Source organism: Schistocerca nitens, chromosome 1 (genome assembly GCF_023898315.1).
Source record: "Schistocerca nitens isolate TAMUIC-IGC-003100 chromosome 1, iqSchNite1.1, whole genome shotgun sequence".
In the NCBI taxonomy this organism is placed as follows: Eukaryota; Metazoa; Arthropoda; class Insecta; order Orthoptera; family Acrididae; genus Schistocerca; species Schistocerca nitens.
Genome location: NC_064614.1, coordinates 948,036,745 through 948,060,527, shown reverse-complemented (window position 1 = coordinate 948,060,527; position 23,783 = coordinate 948,036,745). Strand labels below are relative to the sequence as shown.

Here is a 23,783-nt window from a genome sequence, read left to right as displayed (position 1 = left end):
CTAATTATCTCATAGACAACTTCTGCGTTGTGGGACTGTGCTGATAGCTCATGATCTGGGTCATTTTCTTGCATGGATTGTAAATTTTTGCTCATCTAGTTCCCTGTTTATTTGATATTATTGCTGGTCACTTTGGCATATGACAACACAACTTATCACTGTGTTAACTGAAGCAATAATGAAGGAATATGTAAAGGCCTGCAACTGTAGAACAGCAGTGTACACTTTATACATAGGCATACCCCCTTGAGGGTTAAAGTCAGCTGTGATAAGTGAAGGATCCTTGAGTCCAGTTACGCCAAGCACATTTATTCATTCATTGCTGAACATTTCACACCAGTCCCTTACATTTCTTTCAGTCATTACTGTATCACCATGTACTTCCTTCAGTTGGTGATACATTTTCGCAGGTTCCAATACCATTGAAATGAAAAATTGTTGACACCTACAGCCTCACAGTTGTCAGGGATTGCAACCTTGTTGGTGGAGGGGCTCAATATAAATCAACCAGCCAGTCAGCTGGGACGTCTGCGTTAGCTTGCCAACTGGTATTAGGTGAGGGAAGTGAAGTGAAGTCCACAGTGGTGCAGCATCTATTCCAGATTGGATGGCTGCTAAGGGAAGGAAGGTCTCTTTCAGTGAAGTGAAGCCAACATTGATAAGGGAGTAAACCCCGATTACAAATCCAGCTTCTCAATGCTGAGGTTTGATTTAATAGTCCTGTATTTCATCCATTAGAAAAAGAAATGGGATGCAAAAGTTATCAACAGAACCTCAAATATGAAAGGATATAACAGAATACAGAAATTGGTAGTAAATAGACAATGATTATAATCACAGGGAATATACAGGGAATCACAACTACATCAAGAATATGTATGACACAGTTTATATTAAACAGTCAATCAAAGACCGCACGTGTGTGTGTGTGTGTGTGTGTGTGTGTGTGTGTGTGTGTGTGCGCGCGCGCGCGCGCGCGCGCACGCGCGTGTGTGTGTGTTGTCTATTTTCAACAACGGCCTTGTTGGCAGAAAGCTAACTTTCTGAAAGTCTTTTTGGTATGCGTATCTGCGACTCAGCATCTCCGCTATATTGTGTAGCAACTATCCTTTTCATAATATTGTTACATTCCATCCTGGATTTTCCATTATTTGAAATGGGAATTTCTGAAATCCTGTACATAAGGATGTATCGTGAATTCATAATTATTATTTCACATTGTTCAGTTCATTTTTAATGATGCTCTCTCTTCATTCCCACAACTACCCTCATCCCAGTGACTACATTCCACAACACAGTGTAGTTGTGTGTAGCCAGCAGTAGGATCCTTGGAACTCTGTCCAGCAAGTATCGATCTGCAGCTGCCAGCTACTATCTGATGGCCTGAAGGGACATTGGAGGAATATATTAAATAAACCACAGAAAGTGACTCTAATGATTACACCGTTTCTTCATTCGGTTATACATGATTGTAAAATAAAGCTGTTCTGTTGCATGTTTTAAGCTGCAATGGATGTGTTCACTTGAAGTGTCTCAGTTATTTGTTACAGCAGAGTAATAACTACAATCGAACATAGAAGTGCATTTGTTCTTGGCATAATCCGTATCACTCCAGGCAGGGGGGTTACCTTCATAGTCTCAGATGTTATTGAATTTAGCATATGTTAAAATTCAGGAGTAAGTAAGAAACACGTATTTAAGATGGCACTGTGAACACCATTTTGAAGATGCGAATTTGGGAAAATTTTTTTAAATGCTGGATCTCTGTAAGAGTTCTAGATATTTTTTATTTGAAAGATAACTGCTTTATGATTACAATGGCACCCTCCGTTTGTACATATCTGTCAAAGTTATTTTACTGCCGCCTTTTGAATATTTTTTTTATAATTTACAGATTTTTTTTTCTTTTCTTCCCCCCCCCCCCTCCCCCCCCCCCCCTCATAAATGCCAATCCAGAAAAGTTAGATTTTTTCTGTTGATTAGTACCATGTAGTACTATATTCTCTGTAAAGGGCAGCTTCCACTTTTAAGTTGGACAGATTTTATTTTTAAAAATCATTTTTTTTTTAACTTTCAAGGGTAATGTATGTCTTTACTGAAGTTGTTTCTTACTAACTTCTTTGTTACAAATGTTTACTTCTATTGTCTTTGTTGCGGTTATTTCTTATCACTTCCTTTGTCGCAGTTATTTCTTTTCACTTTCATTGTTGCAGATATTTCTTAAACTTTGTTGTAGTTTCTTGTCAGTTTCTTTGTTGTGGTTGTTCATTGCAGGTTTCCTTATTGTAGTTGTTCAGTGCTAATTTGTTTACTGAAGAGGCTTCTAAGAAATCTGAGACCATCCAATGAGTTCTGTGTTTTCGTGACGAATTTGCCAGTTGACACAGTTGCAGTGTGTTTTGTTAAGGGGAGTCGTACCACCCAAAATAACAAAATTTGACATTTTTACTTTTATGCACATTATGAAAATATGGATGTTTACGCTTAATTTGGTGTTGGTTTTATTGAAATATTCAATTATTTACTATTTTACATAAATATTTGAAAATAATCATGCAATGACATTTCCAAGAATTTTGTTTTCCATCATTTAGCATAGTGGCATTTTTCTCTGGAACTATATAGTCTAGAAGGCTGTGGTTTCTTTTGCTTTGTAGAGAACTGTCCGTTTCATAAATTGCTTACATTGGCGGTACTTCACAGTAAATTCTTTGAACTGTACATTTGTTTGTGTTTGGCAACAACAGTTATCCACTAGCCGCGTTTTAGTTTCTGTGTTTCCTGTCATAGTTTTTGTCAGGACTAAACCAAAAGGAGTGTTTAAAAAAATATGAAACAAAGCAAACAGATACTACAGAACAAAATAGCAGCAGTAAAAAGAGTGGTTAGCACCAAAGGGCGTGATAATTTGGTTGTAAATAGTGACAGTTCTTTTACTCCTCTGAGTGCTTCAAAGAAAAAACTGCTGGGTAATGATGTAAAATACAACGCAGCTTCAGACAGTGAAACAAACTGCAATATCATTATTAATCTCCATATATTTATTTCAGCTTCATGTGCAACAGTGTGTTGTTGTATATGTGGAGGGGAAATTGCAATTTCTGAAAAGCTATCTCAACGCAATGGTCTGGTGTGCACTTTACAAATAATGTGTTTGAACTGTAAAAGCGAAAAGACTTTCAAGACTTCAGAAGTAAGTGTAAAGAATGGACTTTTTGACACTAATCTAAGATACTTCTATGGACTGACGTGCATAGGAAAAGGCCATTATGCTGGTAAGGTTCTTTGTGGCTTGCTGAACCTCCCCAGTCCCCCCTTCAAAATCTATCAAATACAACTCCATAGTAAGAAGTAGTGTCAAGGCATGTGCTATGGAGTCAATGACTACAGCAGCAGAGCAGGCAGTAGCAGAAAATGGTAGTTCTGACACAGCAATATCGTTTGACGGATCCTGGCAAAAAAGAGGTTTCCAGTCAAAGAATTCATGTGTATCTATTATCAGCATCAACAATGGGAAAGTGTTGGACGTTGATGTGTTGACCATGTACTGTCAGGGTTGTAGGCAAGCAGGCAAAAGTACTGAAAAGCAAACTAAGCATGAAATGAATTGTCAGAGAAACTATGAAGGAACTAGTGGAGGGATGGAGGTTGCTTCTGCAGTGAAAACGTTCCAACGTTCCCAGCATGGCCGTGCTGTTTACTACACGAGTTTTCTTGGGGATGGAGACTCACGATCGTATAAAGCAGTGGTGGAGAGTAAACCCTATGGTGATTTGTCAATTACAAAACTAGAGTGCATTAATCACGTGCAAAAGAGGATGGGCACGAGACTAAGTAGACTCAAACAGCAGTTGGGAAGTACCAAGTTATCTGGTGGTCTAAGACGTCAACTGACTGATAAACAAATTGATCAGATTACACAATATTATGGTATGGCTATTAGAAGTAACAGAGATAATTTAGATGGTATGAAGAGAGCTGTTTGGGCAATTTATTTTCACAAGCCGTCTACAGATGCTAAACCAATACAAACCTGTGTTCCACTGAATGGTGTAAATACTTAAAGGCAAAAGAGGAGGGTAAAGTAGACACTTTCTCGCACAAAATTACAATACCAAATGCTGTTATGATTGCCATGAAACCTGTGTTTCAGGATCTTGCCCAACCAGAGCTATTGAAGAAATGTCTCACGGGCAAAACACAAAATGCGAATGAATTATTTAACAATGTTGTATAGTCAAGGATACCAAAAAATGTGTTTGTTAGAAAGTCAGTCTTTGAACTTGGTGTTTTGGATGCTGTTCTTACTTTTAATGATGGCTATTCTGGAAGACTACAGGTTTTGGAATATCTTGGCATTCATAAAGGTTACAACACCACTAAAAGTGTGATGGACCAACTGCGAATCATGAAGGCAGAGATTGCAACAAACAATATGTCAAAAGAAGCCAGATCCAAGAGGAGGGCAGCACTGGGTGAGGAAGATGAAGGAGGAGATGAGGACTACCATCCAGGAGGATTCTAACATATTTTTTATGTATCAGTTGGCTGGATATTAAAATTTTTTCTTTAAACGCAATTTTCTCAACATGACATTTTTCAGTATAAAAGCCTCTTTTTCTCAGAAACTTCTGAATCTACATCAATAAATTGTTTACCACATAACATAGATAGTACAATGATGTTGTAGCTCTACTTTAGTATTTACTGTCATAGTTAAAATTCAAGAAATTAAAATTGTGAAAATTTGCACCAAAAAATTATATGTTTAGGGAAAAAATCATAACTTTTTTCCAGTAGTTACTTTAAAGTGATTGTTGAGCAATACAGTCACAAAAGATGGGAGAGCATGTGATAAAAACACCACATTTATATACTCAACAGTTCCTGAGAAAACGGGGCATTTATATAGCCAATTTAATATTGTCGAGATAGGGCGGTATGATTCCCCTTAAAACGATTGTTTGAAAAGTCTTCTGACTGGGGCCACAGGAGAGAGAAGTGTGCTGACTACTTGCATATCTATAAAAGAGTGATATATAAGACAAACAAAAAAAAAAAAAAAAAAAAAACAGACATTGTTCGGGTTGGAAGTAAGTGCAGCAAAACTGACCACACTCTTCAAGCTACAAATTCCATCCTCAGAAGAAAATGAACCAAAGTACTCTTGCACCTCCTGGCACGAATTTTTCACAAATACCAATTCAACTGTTTGATGTTGTGCATCCTACAGTGAAAAGGTGTAAGTTTTAAATATTATTCCAGAGACATTTTCAGAGAAAATAATTTTGAACCACATTCCACCAGTATCAAAGTACATGGTAAACAAATCAAGAATGTGAGGTCTGTAAAAGCAGTCTTTGGAAGACCAGATCCCTATTATGGTTGTCCTGTAGGAATAGCTCAAGTTCAAATAGTGCAGTCATTTTATCTGGAAGATAAATGGGACTGTTCTCGCCAGAGTGTCAACAAAAAAAAGATGCTATAACTGTCACAGTTGTAGGTCAAAAAGCTGTGAAAGTGAAGAGGTACATGACTCACAGTATTAAAGAAACTTTTGCAATTTATAAGAGCAATTATACAGCTTCACATATTGAGAGATCAAAATTTTATGCACTATGACTTAAGTGGGTAGTTCCACATTCACTTAGAGATGTCTGTTTATGTGTGTACTGTGCGAATTTTAAACTTTCTGTGGTAACTCTGAAGAAGTTACTGAAGCATGTGACATATGACACCTTGGTTGGGCATGTGAAGTTATTAGTAGTCTGTGATGTAAAGTGAGAGACTTGTTTGTTTCAAGAATGTGGTGACTGTCCCGAAAAGGGAGGACTGTCTTTACATACACTTGGCCTGGAAGACATAGTGGATAGCTCTACAGAAATTACATATGTGACACAGGAGGAAAATAAACTAATTAAGAAAACTGTTGCCTTTGACAGTTTCATTGATGAACTTGGTAAATGGTCAGTGAAAGCAGTAACATACCAGCATATGAAGAAAATGCAACAACACCACATTGCAGAAGTGAAAGGGTGTGTACAGGCTGAATAACCATGTTTAGTGCTTCACTGTGATTTTGAGGAGAACTGGTCTTTAATTCTCCCGCAAGAAGTACAAGGGAGTAATGACCAGGTTTAAATTTTTACAGGAGTGACATATTTTCAAAACAAGACCACAAGTGTTGCAGTTAGAAGTGATGACACAGGACATGACTCAGCACGTGCTTTGCTAGCAATACGCAAAATTCTTCAACTACAAACAGGGGCAGAGAAGATCATCATCATATCTGTTTGAATTGAGTAAGTCGATGTGCCAACTGACAGGGTATACGGTGCTACTGGTCACGGGAAGGGGCCTTGTGACAGTGTAGGAGACCTGCTGAAGTACCATGCTACAAAACATAATATTTCCAGACTAATTCAGAATGCTGAGGATTTTATGAGAGTTGTGAAGTCTCACAAATCCACAGCCCTCATTCTTTTGTCCAAAGAGGAAATCGAAGAATTCTGTGATCAGAAAAAAGAAGAATGGTCCAAACAAACTACTCCTGTGAAAGGAATTCAGAAGACACATTTTCGGACTCAAAGTGATGGGTGAACTCATATTGCACGGGTGAACTCATATTGCATGCACTTTAAAGAGCAAGAGAAATGAAATTTCGTTCATTCTGCCAACACCTCAGAAACAGTAGGATAATACTCAGATTCACAACCTGAGAAGGGAGATGTTTTTGGCATGTGTGTGTGACTGTGACTGGTGGATTGCAGAGATTATAGACCAGTTATGAGTTAAACGAAACTGTAGTGAACTTTATGCTACCACATGGACCAGCTGTTGGATATAGGTTTCCAGCTGAAGGACAGCAACAACGCCATCAGTACTCACTTCCTGTTCACAATGTTTTGAAGATTGTAAGTGCTCCAGTTCCTATTGGTTCAACAGGAAGGCATGACTCTACATCAAAGGAAGATACTGAAGCAGTGGAACACATTTTTAGTTCATTGACTGGCTAATTTCAGCACACAGAAGTTGTATAAATTGAAACCTTCAAGTATTCGGACCTTTCACATACTTTTGGAACCATTTAAAATGCTTGAAAAATGAGTCTCTTACTCATCTTTCAAAACTAAAATTATGTTAAATAAGGCTAGGTTTTGATTTTTATAAGCCTGTTATGTGATAATGTGACGTAATAAAACAGGTTTTATGTATGGCAAAAATTTCAGTTGTTTTTAAAACCTGTTCAACCTAAAAATGGAAGCTCTCATTTTCAGAGAATGTTTATGGTACTAATCAACAGAAAAAAAATCAAAATTTTATGGATTGGCACTGTGGGAAAAAAATTTTTTTCCATAAATTATAACAAAGTTCAGAACACTACAGGAAAAGGACTTTGACAGATAGGTACAAATAGAGGATTTCTCTGTAATAATAAAGCAATTAACTTTCACATAAAAAAAGCCCAACAAAATATCTAGAACTGTTCCAGAGATATAGCATTTTAAAATTTCTTCCAAAATCAGCATCTTCAAAATGGTATGCTGAGTGTCATCTTTGGAGGACTATATCTCGGATCATAATTTTTTTTTGGTGAAAACAAAAAAATGTGTGTTCCTTACTTAGTCCTTCATTTTAACACATACTAAATTCAATGACATCCAAGACTATGAAGGTAAGATTTTTTCCTAGCCTGCATGAATTGATATGGACTATGCTCTTACTAAAACATTATACTATTATTATGCTGCATGAATTCACTGGAGATGCAGTATTCATTGATGGTACATTGACCGAGTACAGTACGGTTTATGAACACTAAACTGGTACACAGTACACTATCTGATTTAAAAGAAATATTTAAGAAAGTAACGAATGTGCACAAAGTCAATAATGCACAGGCATTAAAAATTGAAATTCTCTTACATACTCTATGAACAGCAATGAGCAAGTCTTACCGTTACCATTATCATCTTCAAAAACTGAATTGTACTGGCTGCACATCAAGCAGGAACTAGTGTCATGTGGTTCAGGAACATTAACTGACCTTTCAGGATCTGTTACAAAAAGTAAATTATTTTCTATTTACTTGCATAATATGTTCTATGTATGTATTTTGAAACAGTGCTTGTAAGTTAACATACAACAGAGAAATAATAGTAAACTACCCGGCAGGAAAATTAATTATGACCTAGAGTATACAAAATGTTGAAACCAAGGAGAAGCATCTGCTTCTCAGAAGCAAGAACTAACTTTGTCACATAGTTAGGCCCAGTCATGTTCCAGTTCAAAGTATAGTAACCACACAAATTGCCTTCATGGACACATGTGACAGCTTGCTATTACTCTCATTCAATATACTGGTAATGGAAAGCAGAAAAAAATGACAATGCTAACAAAGAAGGTGCTAGAATATGCCGACAGAATGTTCCAACTGAATAGTAGTGTGAAATTTATGGATGCTGAGGGAATAATGATTATATTATGAAAAGGATAGATTGCTACTCACAACATAGAGGAGATGCTGAGTTTCAGATGGACACAACAAAAAGACGACTAAACACATGAGCTTTTAGCCCCACAAGGCCTTCTTCTAAAGAAGACAACACACACACACACACACACACACACACACGCACGCACGCACGCACGCACGCATGACCACTGTCTCTGGCCACTGTGACCAGATCCAGTAGCCTCGGTGGCAAGAGACAGTGGTCATGTGTGTGTGAGCTGTACTTGTATGAATGTGTGTGTGTTGTCTACTTTCGAAGAAGGCCTTTTTGCCGAAAACTAACGTGTTTAGCAGTCTTTTCATTATGCCTACCTGCAACTCAACATCTCCTCTATACGGTGAGTAGCAATCTGTCCTTTTTATAATATTGTTGTTATTCCATCCTAGGTTTTCCATTGTTGGATGCCAAGGAGAGTGTGATTATTTTTATCTGCCCAAAAAAACAAGAAGCAGGAAACAGCACACAAAAAGTATTCCATTGACAATATGTATAAATGGGCTGGTTGACAAAATGTCTATGGCAAAATAATACAGTAATTGTGAGAAAACTTTGTTGATTCTATCACACAGAATTGGACTTCGACGTGAGGTCAGAAATTCTTAGAGAATGATTCTATATGGTGACTTACATTTTAAAAGGTACCAGATAAAATGAATTATTACATATGATGAACAAAACATTGTTACAAACATTAGATCTAAACAGTACTTAATATGTGGATTTCACATGGTTAGTGGCTTATTTAGATACACTCTGGACCTGCAAATATTATATACTGTGAATAAATGCCAATAAAGTTGCTATGTGTGAAAATATTATTTACCACATATGTAATTTATTCTATGCAATTTATATGTAACAGCACTCTAGAGAGTATGCCATTGCTTCTGTGCCAACACAACAGTGCTGCAACCCCAGCAGAGACTTCAGTTTGCTAGTCCAGACAATACTTATGATGTGCTGAAACACAAGTGCATATGGCACAGTTAACAGACCCATTTATTAAGAAATACACTCAAATCTCTGGATTTTGGATTTAAAGGGACAGATAGAAGAAAAACTTTCATAAAAATCAAGGGAAACACAGGCAAAAGGAACATGACAGCATGATATTATAGATCCTGGAAGAAAGGCAAAGTTGCTTGAAAAACTCATGACGACTTGCATCATAAAAATATATTGAGACACACAGAATACCTTCCATGTTATCTTGGAAGTGCTTGTAAAGCTGCTTCAAACTATTAGTCAAAACGTCACTTTAATCAATCATAGCGGTATGTCAGTACAGCACTTCTACAAAATGTGTGTTCTTTAATATTCTCTTGGTGTCTGATAGTAATTTGCAGGTATCTCCATTAAACACACACACACACACACACACACACACACACACACACACACACACACACAGAAAGAGAAAGAGAGGGGGGGGGTTATGTTATGGAGTAGGAGAAGTTGTCAAGCAGATAGGATTGATTTTATCATCTATTAATTACCTTAAATCACTGAGTTGGTAGTCAAACATTTTTATTGCTGGGTGCCTTGCTCCTTCTCATGTCACATGGAGGCTGAGGGATGGACAGTGTAACTCATTTTGCCTAGTACCATACTTATGAACCATACTATCAGTTGCAAATAGTATATTTTGACAGCAAAATCCATAAGGGAGTAAATGTACTTTGAGTCTGCTGTCAGTATATCAGACTCTTTAAAGAGCTGTCTACAAGAAGTTCTAGAGCAGACACCGCATACTATCCTTGTTACACATTTATGTGCAACAAACACTTTTTCCTCAATTATGAGATATCACGGAATGTGATTCCATAAGACATTATTGAAAGAAAACTGAAAAGTTAGTCAAATTTTTAATATTTTGTATCCAAAATCTGATATTATCTGTAATGTAAACATTTCAGAGCTTAGACGTTTGAGATCTGTAACATGTGAGTTCCAATTCATGCAGTATTTCTAATGGTGTGCTCAGGCATTGTGCAGTACTGGATAGCATGTATTGTGTTTTATTTAAATTCAGTGACAATCCATTCACAAAGAACCACTTATTAACTTTTAAGACAATATTACTTACATATCTGAGTATTGAAGTTTCTTCATTATAATATTTGCACTGTTTGTGAAAACAATAATTTCTGCTTCTTGGACATATGACAAAAGATTACTGATATGATGTCTGACAAAACAAGTGCAGCACCAAAAAGACATGGTCAGATATCAATGTAACTTCATACAAAACCACACTATCAGCGAGTAAGAGTAGTCACCAGAATCCAGGCCTAGTAGGGTATATCAGCGGTGTGAACAGTGTCAGATGTTGAGTGATCACTGTAAATGGAGATGATGCTTACACCTGTGAGACAGTGTTATCAGCACCTGACAGGGTTTGAACAGAGCTTCCTTTAGGCCTCCATTTGGTCAGCTGGACGAATCACACAGCATCCCAATTTGTGGGGCATTTGGATGTAGCAGCTGCCTCATGTTGGACTGTATGGGAACATGAGGGAAGACATGCTCATCATCAAGATTTCAGTCCACTACCTGTTACCACCACAAGGGAGGTTCTCTGTATTGTGCACCAAGTATATCGTACCCGTCACATCTGCACCTGCCATCTGACAACAAGTAATGAACTCCTTGCAACATTCTGTGCTATCGAGCACCATTGGTCAGAGACTAACACCCAACAGACAAGGAATTACTGTCCCATGTGTAGGCTGCTGTTAACATCACAACACATACAGCTGTGTTTGGAGTGGCTCCATGATGTGGACAATAAACTGATGCTGAACGGCATTGAAGTGCATTCAGTGATGAACCACAATTCTGCACTACCCTGGATGACCATTGTCAGTGAGTGTCACTATGACCTGTGGAGAGATCTTATTCTTTCAGTGTTTTGGAGAGGCTCAGATGTGTTACTTTGGCATCATGGTGTGGGGAGCCATTGGGCATGGCTTCAGGTCATGGCTGGCAGTGACTGAGGAAACTCTGACAGTACAAGAGTACATCACGGACACCCTGCATCCTCATATCTTACATATCATGCCACTGTCTCATGGTGCAGTTTTTCAGCAGAACAGTGCTTTTACACATAACACATCCCTCTATGAACTGTCTACGTGATACTGAAGTACTCCCAAGGCCAGCAAGATCCCCAGATCTCTCCCTGATAGAACGTATGAGATAGCTTATATGTCAACTCCAACCCAATGCCAGTACAGCAAGGACCAGTTGTGGGCCCAATTTCCTCTGGAGAGGATACAATGGCTTTATGACACCAGTCTCAACAGAATCAGTGTATGTATTCAGGCCAGAGGGGGTGCAAAGTCATACTAGTACATGGGCTCATTGTACCAGGTTATTTATACATTTAACTGATACTGTCACAGAAATGATATCACATGTCCTCTTAACCTGTGGAATTTCATTTTGTTTCCTCCTCCCCTTTTGGATGCTTTCCTTTTTTTTTTTTTTTTTTTTTTAGGCAGTGTGTATAACAAGAATGAGAATGAATGCAATACTGATGCCTGTGATATGCCTGTAGTAATTATTCCTCATTCCAGGGTGAGGAGCCATGTTGGCACTTGAAAATGGTGACAAAATATTTCAAAAAGGTGATTAAAAGGTGAGAAAGTGATCAATAAATAGATTTGGCACAAATGAATTGTTTTCATTTTTGATAATCCCTACGAACATGACTGGTTAAACCAATAAATTTCTCTATTATTGTCCTGGATGTGGTATGGCAACTTTTCTCTTCAAACAAATTTATTAATATAGACAGTTACAATGGTCATGCTGTATTGGTAATTTGATATTGGTAATCATAATTCACAAAGAAAATCTACAATACATTTTTACAATTAATGACATTCAACAGCTCAGTACTGGAAAAATAGCAACAAAATGTTTTTGGATTAGTGTTTCCTAGGAATCTTAATAAAAAAGTAATCATACTAGTTATCTACAGCTGGGTCATCTTTTTCAAACTATAGAATCTTCCACTAGTCTAATAAGTAATCTTGAAAGGCATCGAATGACATCATTTTTGCAGTCTTTAACATGTCACTGCACCTTTCACTCTTTATTATTTCTTTGGGATTTAAAAACCTAACACTTGTAAGGCACTTGATGAAAATGTCTTTCCCATCATGTTTACAAGTTGCACTGTAATGTCTTTGGCATTCTTTAGAAACCGTAACTTGCCACATTCTTCCAGTTTACTGATCTCTTTGGTCACTTGTTGCTAACAGTTAGTTGCTCAAGAGGATGCAGATTATCTAATGTAAAAAGTTCATTACGAAGAACTTCAGAAATACTCTCAACTGTTCTCAAAGCAGAAACCTTCAAAACACAAGCCAAAAAGGTTTGAAGTATGTTTTCTGTTTCTGTGCACAGCTTGTGAAACAAAGGCATTTGGTTTTTGAAAATGTTGTGTGAACTTTTACTGAATACTTCTGCAGATTAAATTACAAAACGAAGTTCTACTTCCATTTCTCATTAAAAAAAAAAAGAGGTATCCGCAATTACTTTGTAGGATTTGGACTGAACACCAGCAAAATTCCTTTTTAGAGTTATATGCTTAAGAAAGTAATACTGAACACCATCCCACTGTTCTGAAATCTTGTTTCCTGGAGATCCTAACGAAAGCCACCTTTTGGTTGAAAACCTAAAAAAATTGTGATTTGGAGTGCTAAACTTCTCCTGGACATCACTATGTACAACCTAAACTTTTTTTTATTGACATTAGGTCCACTTGACAGCAGCATAGGGCATTTCTTTATGGACAACTTGATTTCAGAAAGTGCTTCACATAATTTCTGATGTAACATTTCACCATTTTCTTTGCTGAAAAATTGAGTTCTTAGGTGATGCATTGTTCTGCAGTACCTACTCCCTGGCCAAAATGTAATATTTTTTTGTAATTCTTTTTTATGTTTAGCACTGGTAGTTTCACAAAACTCAGTGTGTAATATGATGAACATGCTTCTTCTAACATATGTTCCTGGAAATATGGTGCCAGTCCATGAGTCATTAGGTGTCTCATTTTCTTAGACAAAGGTAAAAAATTTTCAGGAACACCATCAGGGAACATCATCTTAAAAATGTTACACAAATATAATTTGATGGATCCACAGAGTAACTGAAATCAGTGATTTCACTGTCCAAGTCAATTCAACAGTGCTGGAACTAATCATTGGGACATGTCCCAAACTTGAAGGTTATGTCTGATCTGAAAGTAGTAAATGAAACTCATGCAGTTCACATTCAATTTCAAAGTTCACTTATATTTTGTTGACACTAAGTGGTAAAAATTGCTTGAGAATCTTATCTCAAAATTAACAAAACAAGAATGTACAACTGCAAAATCAAAATTTTTGTTTTCACTAACTTTTCCCCCCATGCAGAGACTTTACTTTTCAAATTATCTGTCTTTTAAGCCAGTCACTACAAATTATTTTCTCATCTCAGAAAGCTAATTTTCAAAATTGCACAGTGTATCACAGCAGCAGTTTTGTTACTACAAAAAAGTTACAATCTGAGAAAAACTAGAAGCAGGTGTAGTAGAGGAACATTTGACACTAACAGCAGTAGTGCAAAACATAAAAAAACACTCCAAAAAATCAAAAAGGAACAATCTATCTCAAATATTAGAAGCCGTTCAGGTCAGATTTTAGCTTTCATCACTGGAGCATTCCAAAAAGTTAACTGAATAAACAGAAACTTAAAAACAAATGTAAATAACCCATTTTCTTCATAAAGGGGCAAAAAAAGGTTGAAAAAGGTGAGAGGAAGTGACAATGTTAAAAAAAGGTGATAGATGACTGACTCCTCAGCCTGCTATTATGAAGATGCTGTTTCATTGTGTACACTCCAAGAGTTTATTAATGCAGCACTATGCATTCTTTTAGGTGGATAAGATGAAAATCAGTCACTAGTAAGATTTCTGACACGAAAATATTAGCGCTTCTAAAAAGATATACTGTGGATGAAACAATCTAATGCTTTTGAAAAGTCACCAATAACACCAATTGTGTGTCACTTAAATCTCAAACAACATGATTCATGAATTGAATAACAGAATGTTCTGTGGAGTGGCCCTTTTGAAATCTGAACTGAGATTAAGTATCTTATTTTGAGAGAGGTTTGTTATGGTACTGTCACACATGATCTTTTCGGTAGCTTCAAGAAGCAAGGAAGGAAGGAAGAAGGAGTGAGACTGGCTGGTAATTATTAACATCTCTCTTACTGTGGTTCTTGCAAAGGGGTCCATGAATAGTACAAGTTAGTCTGCTTGGAAATTTATGCCAAGAACGGGATTTTAGCACTTTATTTGAAATATTAACACTGCAGGAGGTTTTAATTTTGAGGAAGTTAATCATGGTCTTAATGACTTGGTCAAAATATGGAATCATGGTGATTTGCCTATGTATATGTGACTTTGCTTCTTGCATGTATTCTATTGCTTTATTGACTGAACTGTCCATACCAATCTTCTGAGCTACCTTAAGGAAGTAAGTAATGACTACATTGGTTGTTTTACTTAATAACAAAATCATCATCATATTCCTTAACAGATTTCCTGGTTTCTTTTTTATCTACTGCCCTTACATATTCAATTTTATCATCTGAATTGTTAATTTCAGACATTATGTACAAGCTTTTTGATTTTCACTCACTTTAGTTAAGATAGCATAGTACTTCTTGTAATATGCAATCATGCCTACTTCTCTATTTGTCCTAACCATTTCAAACAACTTCCTTTACCTTTCATAATATTTCTTTTGTAGTACAGGGGCTTTCGGTGTCTTATTAGTGTCATACTTTATCTTTTTCTTGGGAAAGCAGTTGATGGTTGCTTGGGTGGTTTAAGGAGGGGGAGGGGGGGGGGGCAGAAGGGACCAAACTGCTTGGTCACCAGTCCCGCAGTTGATGGAAACTTGTATATACAGACATTAAATTTGGAAGTGACATCTGTCAGATTTTTTATACACACCTTCAGTCAGTTTTCTGTACGTCTGCCTTCCACTTTTTGTTATTTGTTCATTAATTATCTAACTTGGATAGATGTTTCATGGATTTCTTGCCATGTCAGATTTATATGTAAAATCACCATTTGACTGCTTCTGCCATCATCATTGTCAGGTGTTATCTGTACACTGTACTGGAGTATTACTTCAAGAAGGTGTGACTGACTGGCCCTCTGCTGGGGGTAGATGGAGGTGCACATGATGTAGGTCACCAACCTGTTGCCAAATTCTTTATTAAAAATCATTAGTGGCAGAACAATTGATGCAGGCTGCAATGGTGAACCAACGGAGAGCCGAAACGAAGAGGATGCAGCAGCTGTGGCAATCAGCACAAGATTTCAAGTAAATGTTTTAGTCTGCCAGGTTGTGTTCTTTGTTTACATTTTCTTTTCCATTTGGGTCTATTGTACACTTTTGGCGGTAAAGGTAAGTGGAATACCTGTTGTTGAGAAACTGAAAACCCAAGAGGCAATTCAGTATTTGTTTAATGGTAGCTAGAGTTAAAGCTGATAACAAGGCTTTGCATAAGGAAATAGGTCATTTAAGAGACAAAAGAAGGTTGTGGTTGACTTCTAGCATGTCTCCAACCATCCTCAATTCTTATACTGCCTCAATAGTGGCCCCATTTTTGGGTAAGAAGGGGAACATGTTTTTGTCTTTTTTGATAATTTTTGTACAGTAATGAAGTTAGGGAACTTGAGAAGTGAGGTGTTATTGTGTTATAAGTATGGCTAATTTAAAATTAGTAGGCAACACTAGAAAATATGTAATGCACAATGAGAAGATCTGGGATGCTCAGCCCTTTGTGATCTTTCAGGAAGGGTTAGTAGTACATTACGGGAGAAATAGTAGTTCTAGATATTACTGTGAACTGTTTAGTGGTGAAGTCCAAAAAACAAGGAGAATTGGTAGGAAAGTTTTGTAGACTGTACCAGTAAAGTCAATGTTAATACATATCACTTGACAATGATGATCGTGCCAATAAGGACATTCTGCATGGAGCTGAACAATGGGTTGGTTGGTTGGTTGGTTTGGGGGATTAAAGGGACCAGACTGCGATGGTCATCGGTCCCTGAACAATGGGTACTTTATGCATTTTTACTAGGTGTGGTGACTGAGGTGTCATGAAAAGTGCACATGGTATTCCCAAAAACATTGGATGAACCAGAAACAACTGTGGCAGCTTTGTTTGGAACTGAGTCAGAGACTGGGCTGAAGGACAAGCAAGCAGTTTTTAATAGACATCATATGTTATAGATATGGCTCACCAGGCAACATTCAACTGTTTTATTATGTCACATTGTCAATGGTGCAAACAGGTTGGACAAGCCACTGAAAGACATCTGCAAGGGCATGGTATGTGGAATCAAGGTAACACTCACACCCCATGTTAAGTTGGACAAGGGGTTGTGTGACTACTGCACAATGCTCCCAATAATTTTGACTGAGGGACACCCATGTGAGAAATTAGTGGTAGACAGTTGTCTAACCAGCTATGTAAAAGGAATGTTCGGCATGTTTTTGTTGGATACGGGATTATAGGTATCCTTGGTGAGCTGAATTATATTTTGTGCCATAAATTTGAATCCACTATGGTGTAGACTAAGTGGTGTATGGTAATAGTGTTCACTTTTGTGGTTTGATACTGTTGACTTCCTGAGTGGGGAAAAGAGATTTCTGGATGTATGTGGAAGTTCTCTCTAGTATAGGCGGCTAAATCATTGTTTTGGGCTAGACTTCCTGGTTAAACTTCATGCCAAAATCAATCTAAAACACTGCATAGTAAAGCTGGATGCGATACCATTCTGTTCTGGTTTTACTGAAAGAACTGCACAATCACAAGGAACACCCAAGATGTTGGGTTAGTCAATTATCTATATAAACGGTTTCTTAGACCCAAATCACAGGATATAATACCGAAAGGTACAGGAAGGCTGTTTTGAATGAACGTAGGAGCTGATATGTTGATTAATACTCCACATGTAGTAGGATCCTTTCCAGAAAACAAGAAACTGGATCAGGCACAATGTTTTGTTCAACGTACTTTATCTTTTGTGCAGGAAATTGGTGGAAGTCAGGTAATGTCTGTCACTGTAGACCATTAATTCATTCCTCCCACACTGCAACAAAGTTTTGCATGGCTTTTAGCCTTTAGTATTGAAATTTGTAAAATATGTTCACTAAAAATGTTTTTTATAAAGTTGCTTGTATCAAGGTGATTATTAGTTGGAAAATGGTCTTAACATTTCTGTGAGTTTATTACACAAATACAAATGGAATGCTAATTTCAGTCCTTACAAAAACTATCCTGGAATTACAAAATGGGAACTGTTTATGTTTTATGTTCAAATATTGACTAGTAACAAGCAAACCAGTGCAGAGATTATGTATGCTTGCTAAAGCCTGAATGAAATTAATGACAGAATATGAATCAGTATAATAAATTGAATTCTAAATGACCAGATAATTGAAATAAGGTTGTTACAAAATTTATATAAGCCGGTATATTTGGCAGCCTGACACTTGAGATCAATACCTCATGTCATACTTATCCCAATGATCATATATTGGTACGTTTCTTGAATATGATGTCTTCATAACATTCTGTATTAATTTTACTTAACAATTTATCATGTTGAAGCTCCTTCAAATCTCGAGTGCACGGAGATTGTTAATCTGTTTGACATGGCTGACATGAGCCTGACATCATTTTTGCTTAGCACATGGTTGTGGTATTGAATGCTCATTTGGAAAAAGATAGTACTCAATTTACATTCTGAGCTTCTAACTTTATGCCTATTAAAAATAATCTGTTTTATCAATATAGTCCAAAAAAGTACATTCACTGTCACAGAAAACTTTGATTCTACATCTAAGGGTAATTGCAAGAGTCAGCTAATTTCATCTTAGAAAAGAAATGATCCCTGATAACTTTAGCAATAGCTCTTCTGGATGCAGTATCCACTTTAGATTTAAAATTGTCACAAATCAGTATTGTGTCATTAGGCTTTCTAATTGCCACCATTGGTGTTGCCTATTGGGAAGATATTGACTTGTGACATGTCAATTTTGACAAAAGGATGCATCACACCTCCCAATCCTTCACAATGATGAAAGATGCATGCCAGATTTGAAGAAAGTTTATTTGATTAGTTGTTGTGGATGTCACACTGTGGGAGGAACAGTACGTGATCAGTGAGTCAGCATCTCCACCTGCTGTGGAGCAGCTTGTTCCTTGATGTCACAACTTTTTTGCAGCCACAGAGAAAAGAGTTGTCACACAACAATGTAAACAGCAAGACTTACAAAAACCTAATGACTGTCAATTGAATCCTGTCTGAACTAAGATGATTTCAAAATCAGTCAGTCATAATAACATATTTTGAAGATGGTGAAAATTTTGATTTGTGGTAATGAGTCATTGTATTAAGAAAACTGATACAATAGTTTAACATGGAATTCTTCTGAGTTATTTCAGTAGTACAGAATAAAATCCACACTCTCTTTCAGCACCCAAACAATGCAAGGAGAGGCAAAGTCCATAAACTACTACTGGAACATGATTATTTGGCCCTGCCTTGTAGGTTGAAATCAGCAAAACATAGAAACAGGTGACAGCAATAAATTTCATTAGCACATGTCAACAAGGCCAAGAGGATGACAGATCATAATTTCCACAAATCACACTTCCATGACTATGTTTCACTTCAGTATGACTGATGTTCCAACACCTGAAAACTGTAAATTATCATGTCTCCTACTGGTTTCATATGCCAGCTGTCATGCTTTTAACAGTGACAAGTTAGGATTCATAACAACGTTGTTGTGAACAACATTGTACTTACCACAGGTACCATATTTATTTTAAGCATGGTAGATTCTTTACTATTTTCAGTGTTTTAAAGCTTCTATCAAAAATAATATCATGAAAAGGAAAATTACCACTCACCTTATAGCGGAAATACCGAGTCACAGGTAGGCACAATGAAAAGAATGTCACAAATAAAGCTTTTGGCCCATAAGGTCTAAGGTCTTCATCAAAAATAGGTGACACACACACACACACACACACACACACAAATCTCTCTCTCTCTCTCTCTCTCTCTCTCTCTATCGTCTACTTTTGATGAAGGCCTTACAGGCTGAAAGCTTTTGTGACACTCTTTTTGTAGTGCCGATCTACTATTCAGCATCTTCGCTATATGGTGAGTGACAGCTTTCCTTTTCATAATACTGTTACATTCCATCCTGGATTTTCCATTGTTTCATTCTACGAAAAATAAAGGTTTTCAAATATTGTTATGAAATCTTCACATTACCTGTAAGGCAATATTTTTGGTTGTTACCATAGATCAGAGAATGGTTGCAAGACAGTCAAATCTGGTTATCATCTAGCTTCACTTACCTTGTATTATGATCAAGACAATTCAAAATAATTTTTAAATGAACACACTGTCATTTGAGTGTATTGTTGTTTAATTATGACCCAGGTTTCGACATATTATGACATTTTCAAGTGAGTGAGTTAATATCATTAACATATATTGCAGGACATCAAGCTCAATTGGCCATAATTAAAATTAATATTATTAACTTTCACTTTAAGTACTTCTTTAATTCAAAAAGTAGATGCACAGGCCAGCAAAAAACGTGTAGCAGCATTAGGTTATGATATGTGCACCTCAAAGTTTTGCGCATAACCCAGACAAGATACAAATAAATCAGAGTATTCCTTAAATAGCCAAAATATATCAATAGAATACTACTTGAGTTTATATTAAGTGAATCTTGTATTTGAAAACAAAAGCTGGTAAAGATGTCCACACCAAACATGTTAGTTGCTACTGAAGAAAAAATATTTTGAAAAATATTGTTGGTCTATATACGTGCCTGAAGGTAATGTTGACTATTACGTGAACTTTTAAAGCAATAAGCTGATTACTGTATGTTACTACAAGATGTTCAGTTCACCAACGGTGGCAACTGATATGCCAGTATGTTTTGGCATTAATACAGAAGCTCTGTTATCCACTTGAAACTTCGTTTCTATATTGCTGATGACCAGTTATGATCAGTGTAAGTGGATTTTTGCTGTCAGTTGATGCCACTGGCCTGATGATGCGCAGTGGGATGCCAGGAGCAGACAACGAACTTTGTTCTATGAGAGGTCATAATTTATGAACTAACTCATAAATATGACTAATAGAAGACAACATCAAAGCAGATTGAAAAATAGAATCAAAAGTGTTACTAGGCTTGTAAAACTGCAGAAATTGTTTGGAGGTATGTATTTCAAGTTTTCTTCGAACTGCCAGAATCTAATGTGCAGATAAAACTGCATGATACAGTGGTGTCAATGCTGTTGGCTTGAATATTGTCCTGCTCTGCCATGAACTTCAGCAGAGTATTCTGCTGTTTCTACGGTATGCCCAATTATTTATCAATCGACTGTTGTAGTTGATGTTTCAACATGAATGCTATTCCCACAAGAGAGTAGATTTCAAGTTCAAGGTGCACGGTTAACATGTAAGGGAGTTCCTCACCATCATTTAAGGGTTTGAGTTTCTCACTACCACTTAAGTGTCTTAGAATGACTCTAAACTAAGGCTTATCACTGCTGTTAACCAAACAATGCTTTGAAACCAAAACTGATATCAAGATAATAGTACAAAACACAGCAGAGAGTGAACATCATGACTACAAGTAAAGTGATCCTTAATCGGTTGGTTGGTTTGATGTTTAAAGGGACAAACTACATGGTCATAACCATGTAGTTTGTCCCTTGTTCCATTGAACTAAGTCCATGGGATGAAACGGAAAACATACAGGACACACCACACGAGTTTGAGATGGACAAAAAAAAAAAAAAAAAAAAAAAAAAACACAAAGCTGAACACACTAGAGACAACAGACAACAAGAAAGGCACAGACATACAAGAAACGGGCAGAAGAGCTTAAAACAGTAGAGCAGATGTCCTGGGCTGGCTGATCACGAGGATAAAAAAGGATGAGCCAGCCGCTCTGCAATACATTAAAATCTCTAAACTGAAAGTACTAGGGTAGAAAGTACAGGGAGACAGAGGACAGGAACTGAAACTTAAACTGAAGAATAAAAACCAGCGTGTTGTAGAAAATATGAAACCAAGTTAGCCATGGAGGCATCGTCTCCTAAAATCAAAGGAAGGTAGGCAGGGAGATTAAAATTCCGTCTCAGAGCAGCTAGATTTGGACAGTCCACCAAAAGGTGGACCACTGTCAAATGTGAACCACAGTGACAACATGGTGGGGCCTCACACCAGAGAAGATAGCCATGCGTCAGCCAAGTGTGGTTGATGCGAAGGCGGCAGAGGACCACAGAGTCCCTGCGAGAAGCCCGCAGAGAAGACTTCCACTCATTTGTGCTCTCCTCTTTGGCACGGAGTTTATTGAGCATAACCAAGCTGCGTCATTCAGCATCCCAAATCCCGAGAACTTTGCAGTGTAACACAGATCAGAGGTCAGGTTCGGGTATTCCAATCTCCAGAAGCGGCTTACGAGTGGTCTGTTTGGCCAGTCTGTCTACGAGCTCATTTCCTGGGATTCCGACATGCCCCGGGGTCTAGACAAAGACTACTGATCGACCATATCATTCGAGGGCATAAACCGACTCCTGGATAGAAGCTACCAGAGGATGGCGTGGGTAGCACTGATCAATGGCCTGTAAACCACTCAACTAATCACTGTGTACCATGTAGGACTCACCAGGGCAGGAACGAATATGCACAAGGGCACGAGAGATGGTCACCAGCTCGGCAGTGAAGACACTGCAGCCACCCAGCAAGGAGCACTGTTCGATATGGGCCGAGTGAGCATAGGAAAAGCCTATGCGACTATCAACCAGCGAGCCATCAGTATAGATGACTTCAGAACCATGGGATTCGTCAAGGACTGATAAGAAGTGACTGCAGAGTGCCTAAGGAGGAACAGAGTCCTTATGAGAACGTGCTAAGTCCAGCAGTAGTTTTGGCCGAGGCATACACCACGGGGGCATATGTGTATGAACCAGCACAAGACGCTGGAAAGGAGAGGACTCAAGTTCCAACATTAGGGAACGGACACATACAGCAATTGCCATCCCTGACTGAGGCTGCCATTCTGGGAGATGAACCACAGTGCTCAGGAACAAAAGACAGTAATTTGGATGTTGAGGAGAGCTATGGATGTACGCTGCAAAGTGAGCAAGCAGTTGGCGGCTCCTGATGTGCAATGGAGGTACTCCAGCCTCCACTAGTAGACTGGCCACTGGGCTTGTTCGAAAAGCGCCAGTTGCTAGATGGACCCCACAGTGGTGCAGAGGATCAAGCAGCTGCAATGCTGAGGGCGCTGACGAACCATACACTACACTCCCATAGTCGAGTCATGACTGAACTAGGGCTTTGTAGAGCCACAGCAATGTAGAGCGATCTGCCCCCCCCCCCCCCCCCCCCAAGTGGTGTTGCTCAGGCAGCATAGGGCGTTAAGATGCCACCAGCACTTTCGCTTAAGCTGATGAATGTGGGGGAGCCATGTTAGTCGGGCATTGAAAACCAGTCCTAAAAAGCAATATGTTTCGACTACCCGTAGGAGATGGCCATCAAGAAAAAGGGCAGGGTCAGGGTGGACTGTCTGTCGCCGAAAGAAGTGCAAAACGCAGGTCTTGTCAGCAGAGAAGTGAAACCCATGGTCGAGAGCCCATGACTGTGCTTTCTGAATGCCTCCCTGTAGTCAGCGTTCAGCAACACCAATGGTTGAGGAACTGAAATAAAGGCAGAAATCATCAGCATTTAAGGAGGGCGACACTGGTGGCCCTACAGCTGCTGCTAGGCCATTTATAGCCACTAAAAACAGTGGAACGCTCAATTCAGATCCTTGTGGGACACCATTCTCTTGGATATGGGAGGAGCTAAAGGAACCTCCTACTTCAATATGGAAAGTACAGAGGGAGAGAAAGTTCCGTATAAAAATCGGGAACGAGCCACGGAGGCCACATGCATGCAGCGTGGCAAGGATGTGATGTCGCCATGTCGTATCGTATGCTTTCTGCATGTCAAAATGGCGAACAGGTGCTGACGGCGAGCAAAGACCGTACAAGATGGCAGACTCCAGGCACACCAGATTATCGGTGGCAGAGCGGCCCTTACGGAACCCACCCTGAGACGGAGCCAGAAGGCCCCGAGACTCCAGTAGCCAACTCAACCGCCAG

At 38.2% G+C, this 23,783-nt stretch overlaps 1 protein-coding gene across 5 annotated transcripts in view; it reads right to left on the bottom strand.

Annotated features, from left to right (window-relative positions):
- Window positions 1–23,783, bottom strand: part of LOC126237400 (uncharacterized) — a 192,283-nt gene that overhangs the window by 10,617 nt on the left and 157,883 nt on the right. For 3 of the 5 annotated variants that reach the window (XM_049947513.1, XM_049947495.1, XM_049947522.1), the window contains one exon: window positions 7,959–8,057. In XM_049947513.1, the coding sequence (XP_049803470.1) occupies window positions 7,959–8,057 (99 nt within the window). The remainder of the gene's footprint in view (window positions 1–7,958; window positions 8,058–23,783) is intronic. The other 2 variants (XM_049947504.1, XM_049947529.1) reach the window with 1 other exon arrangement.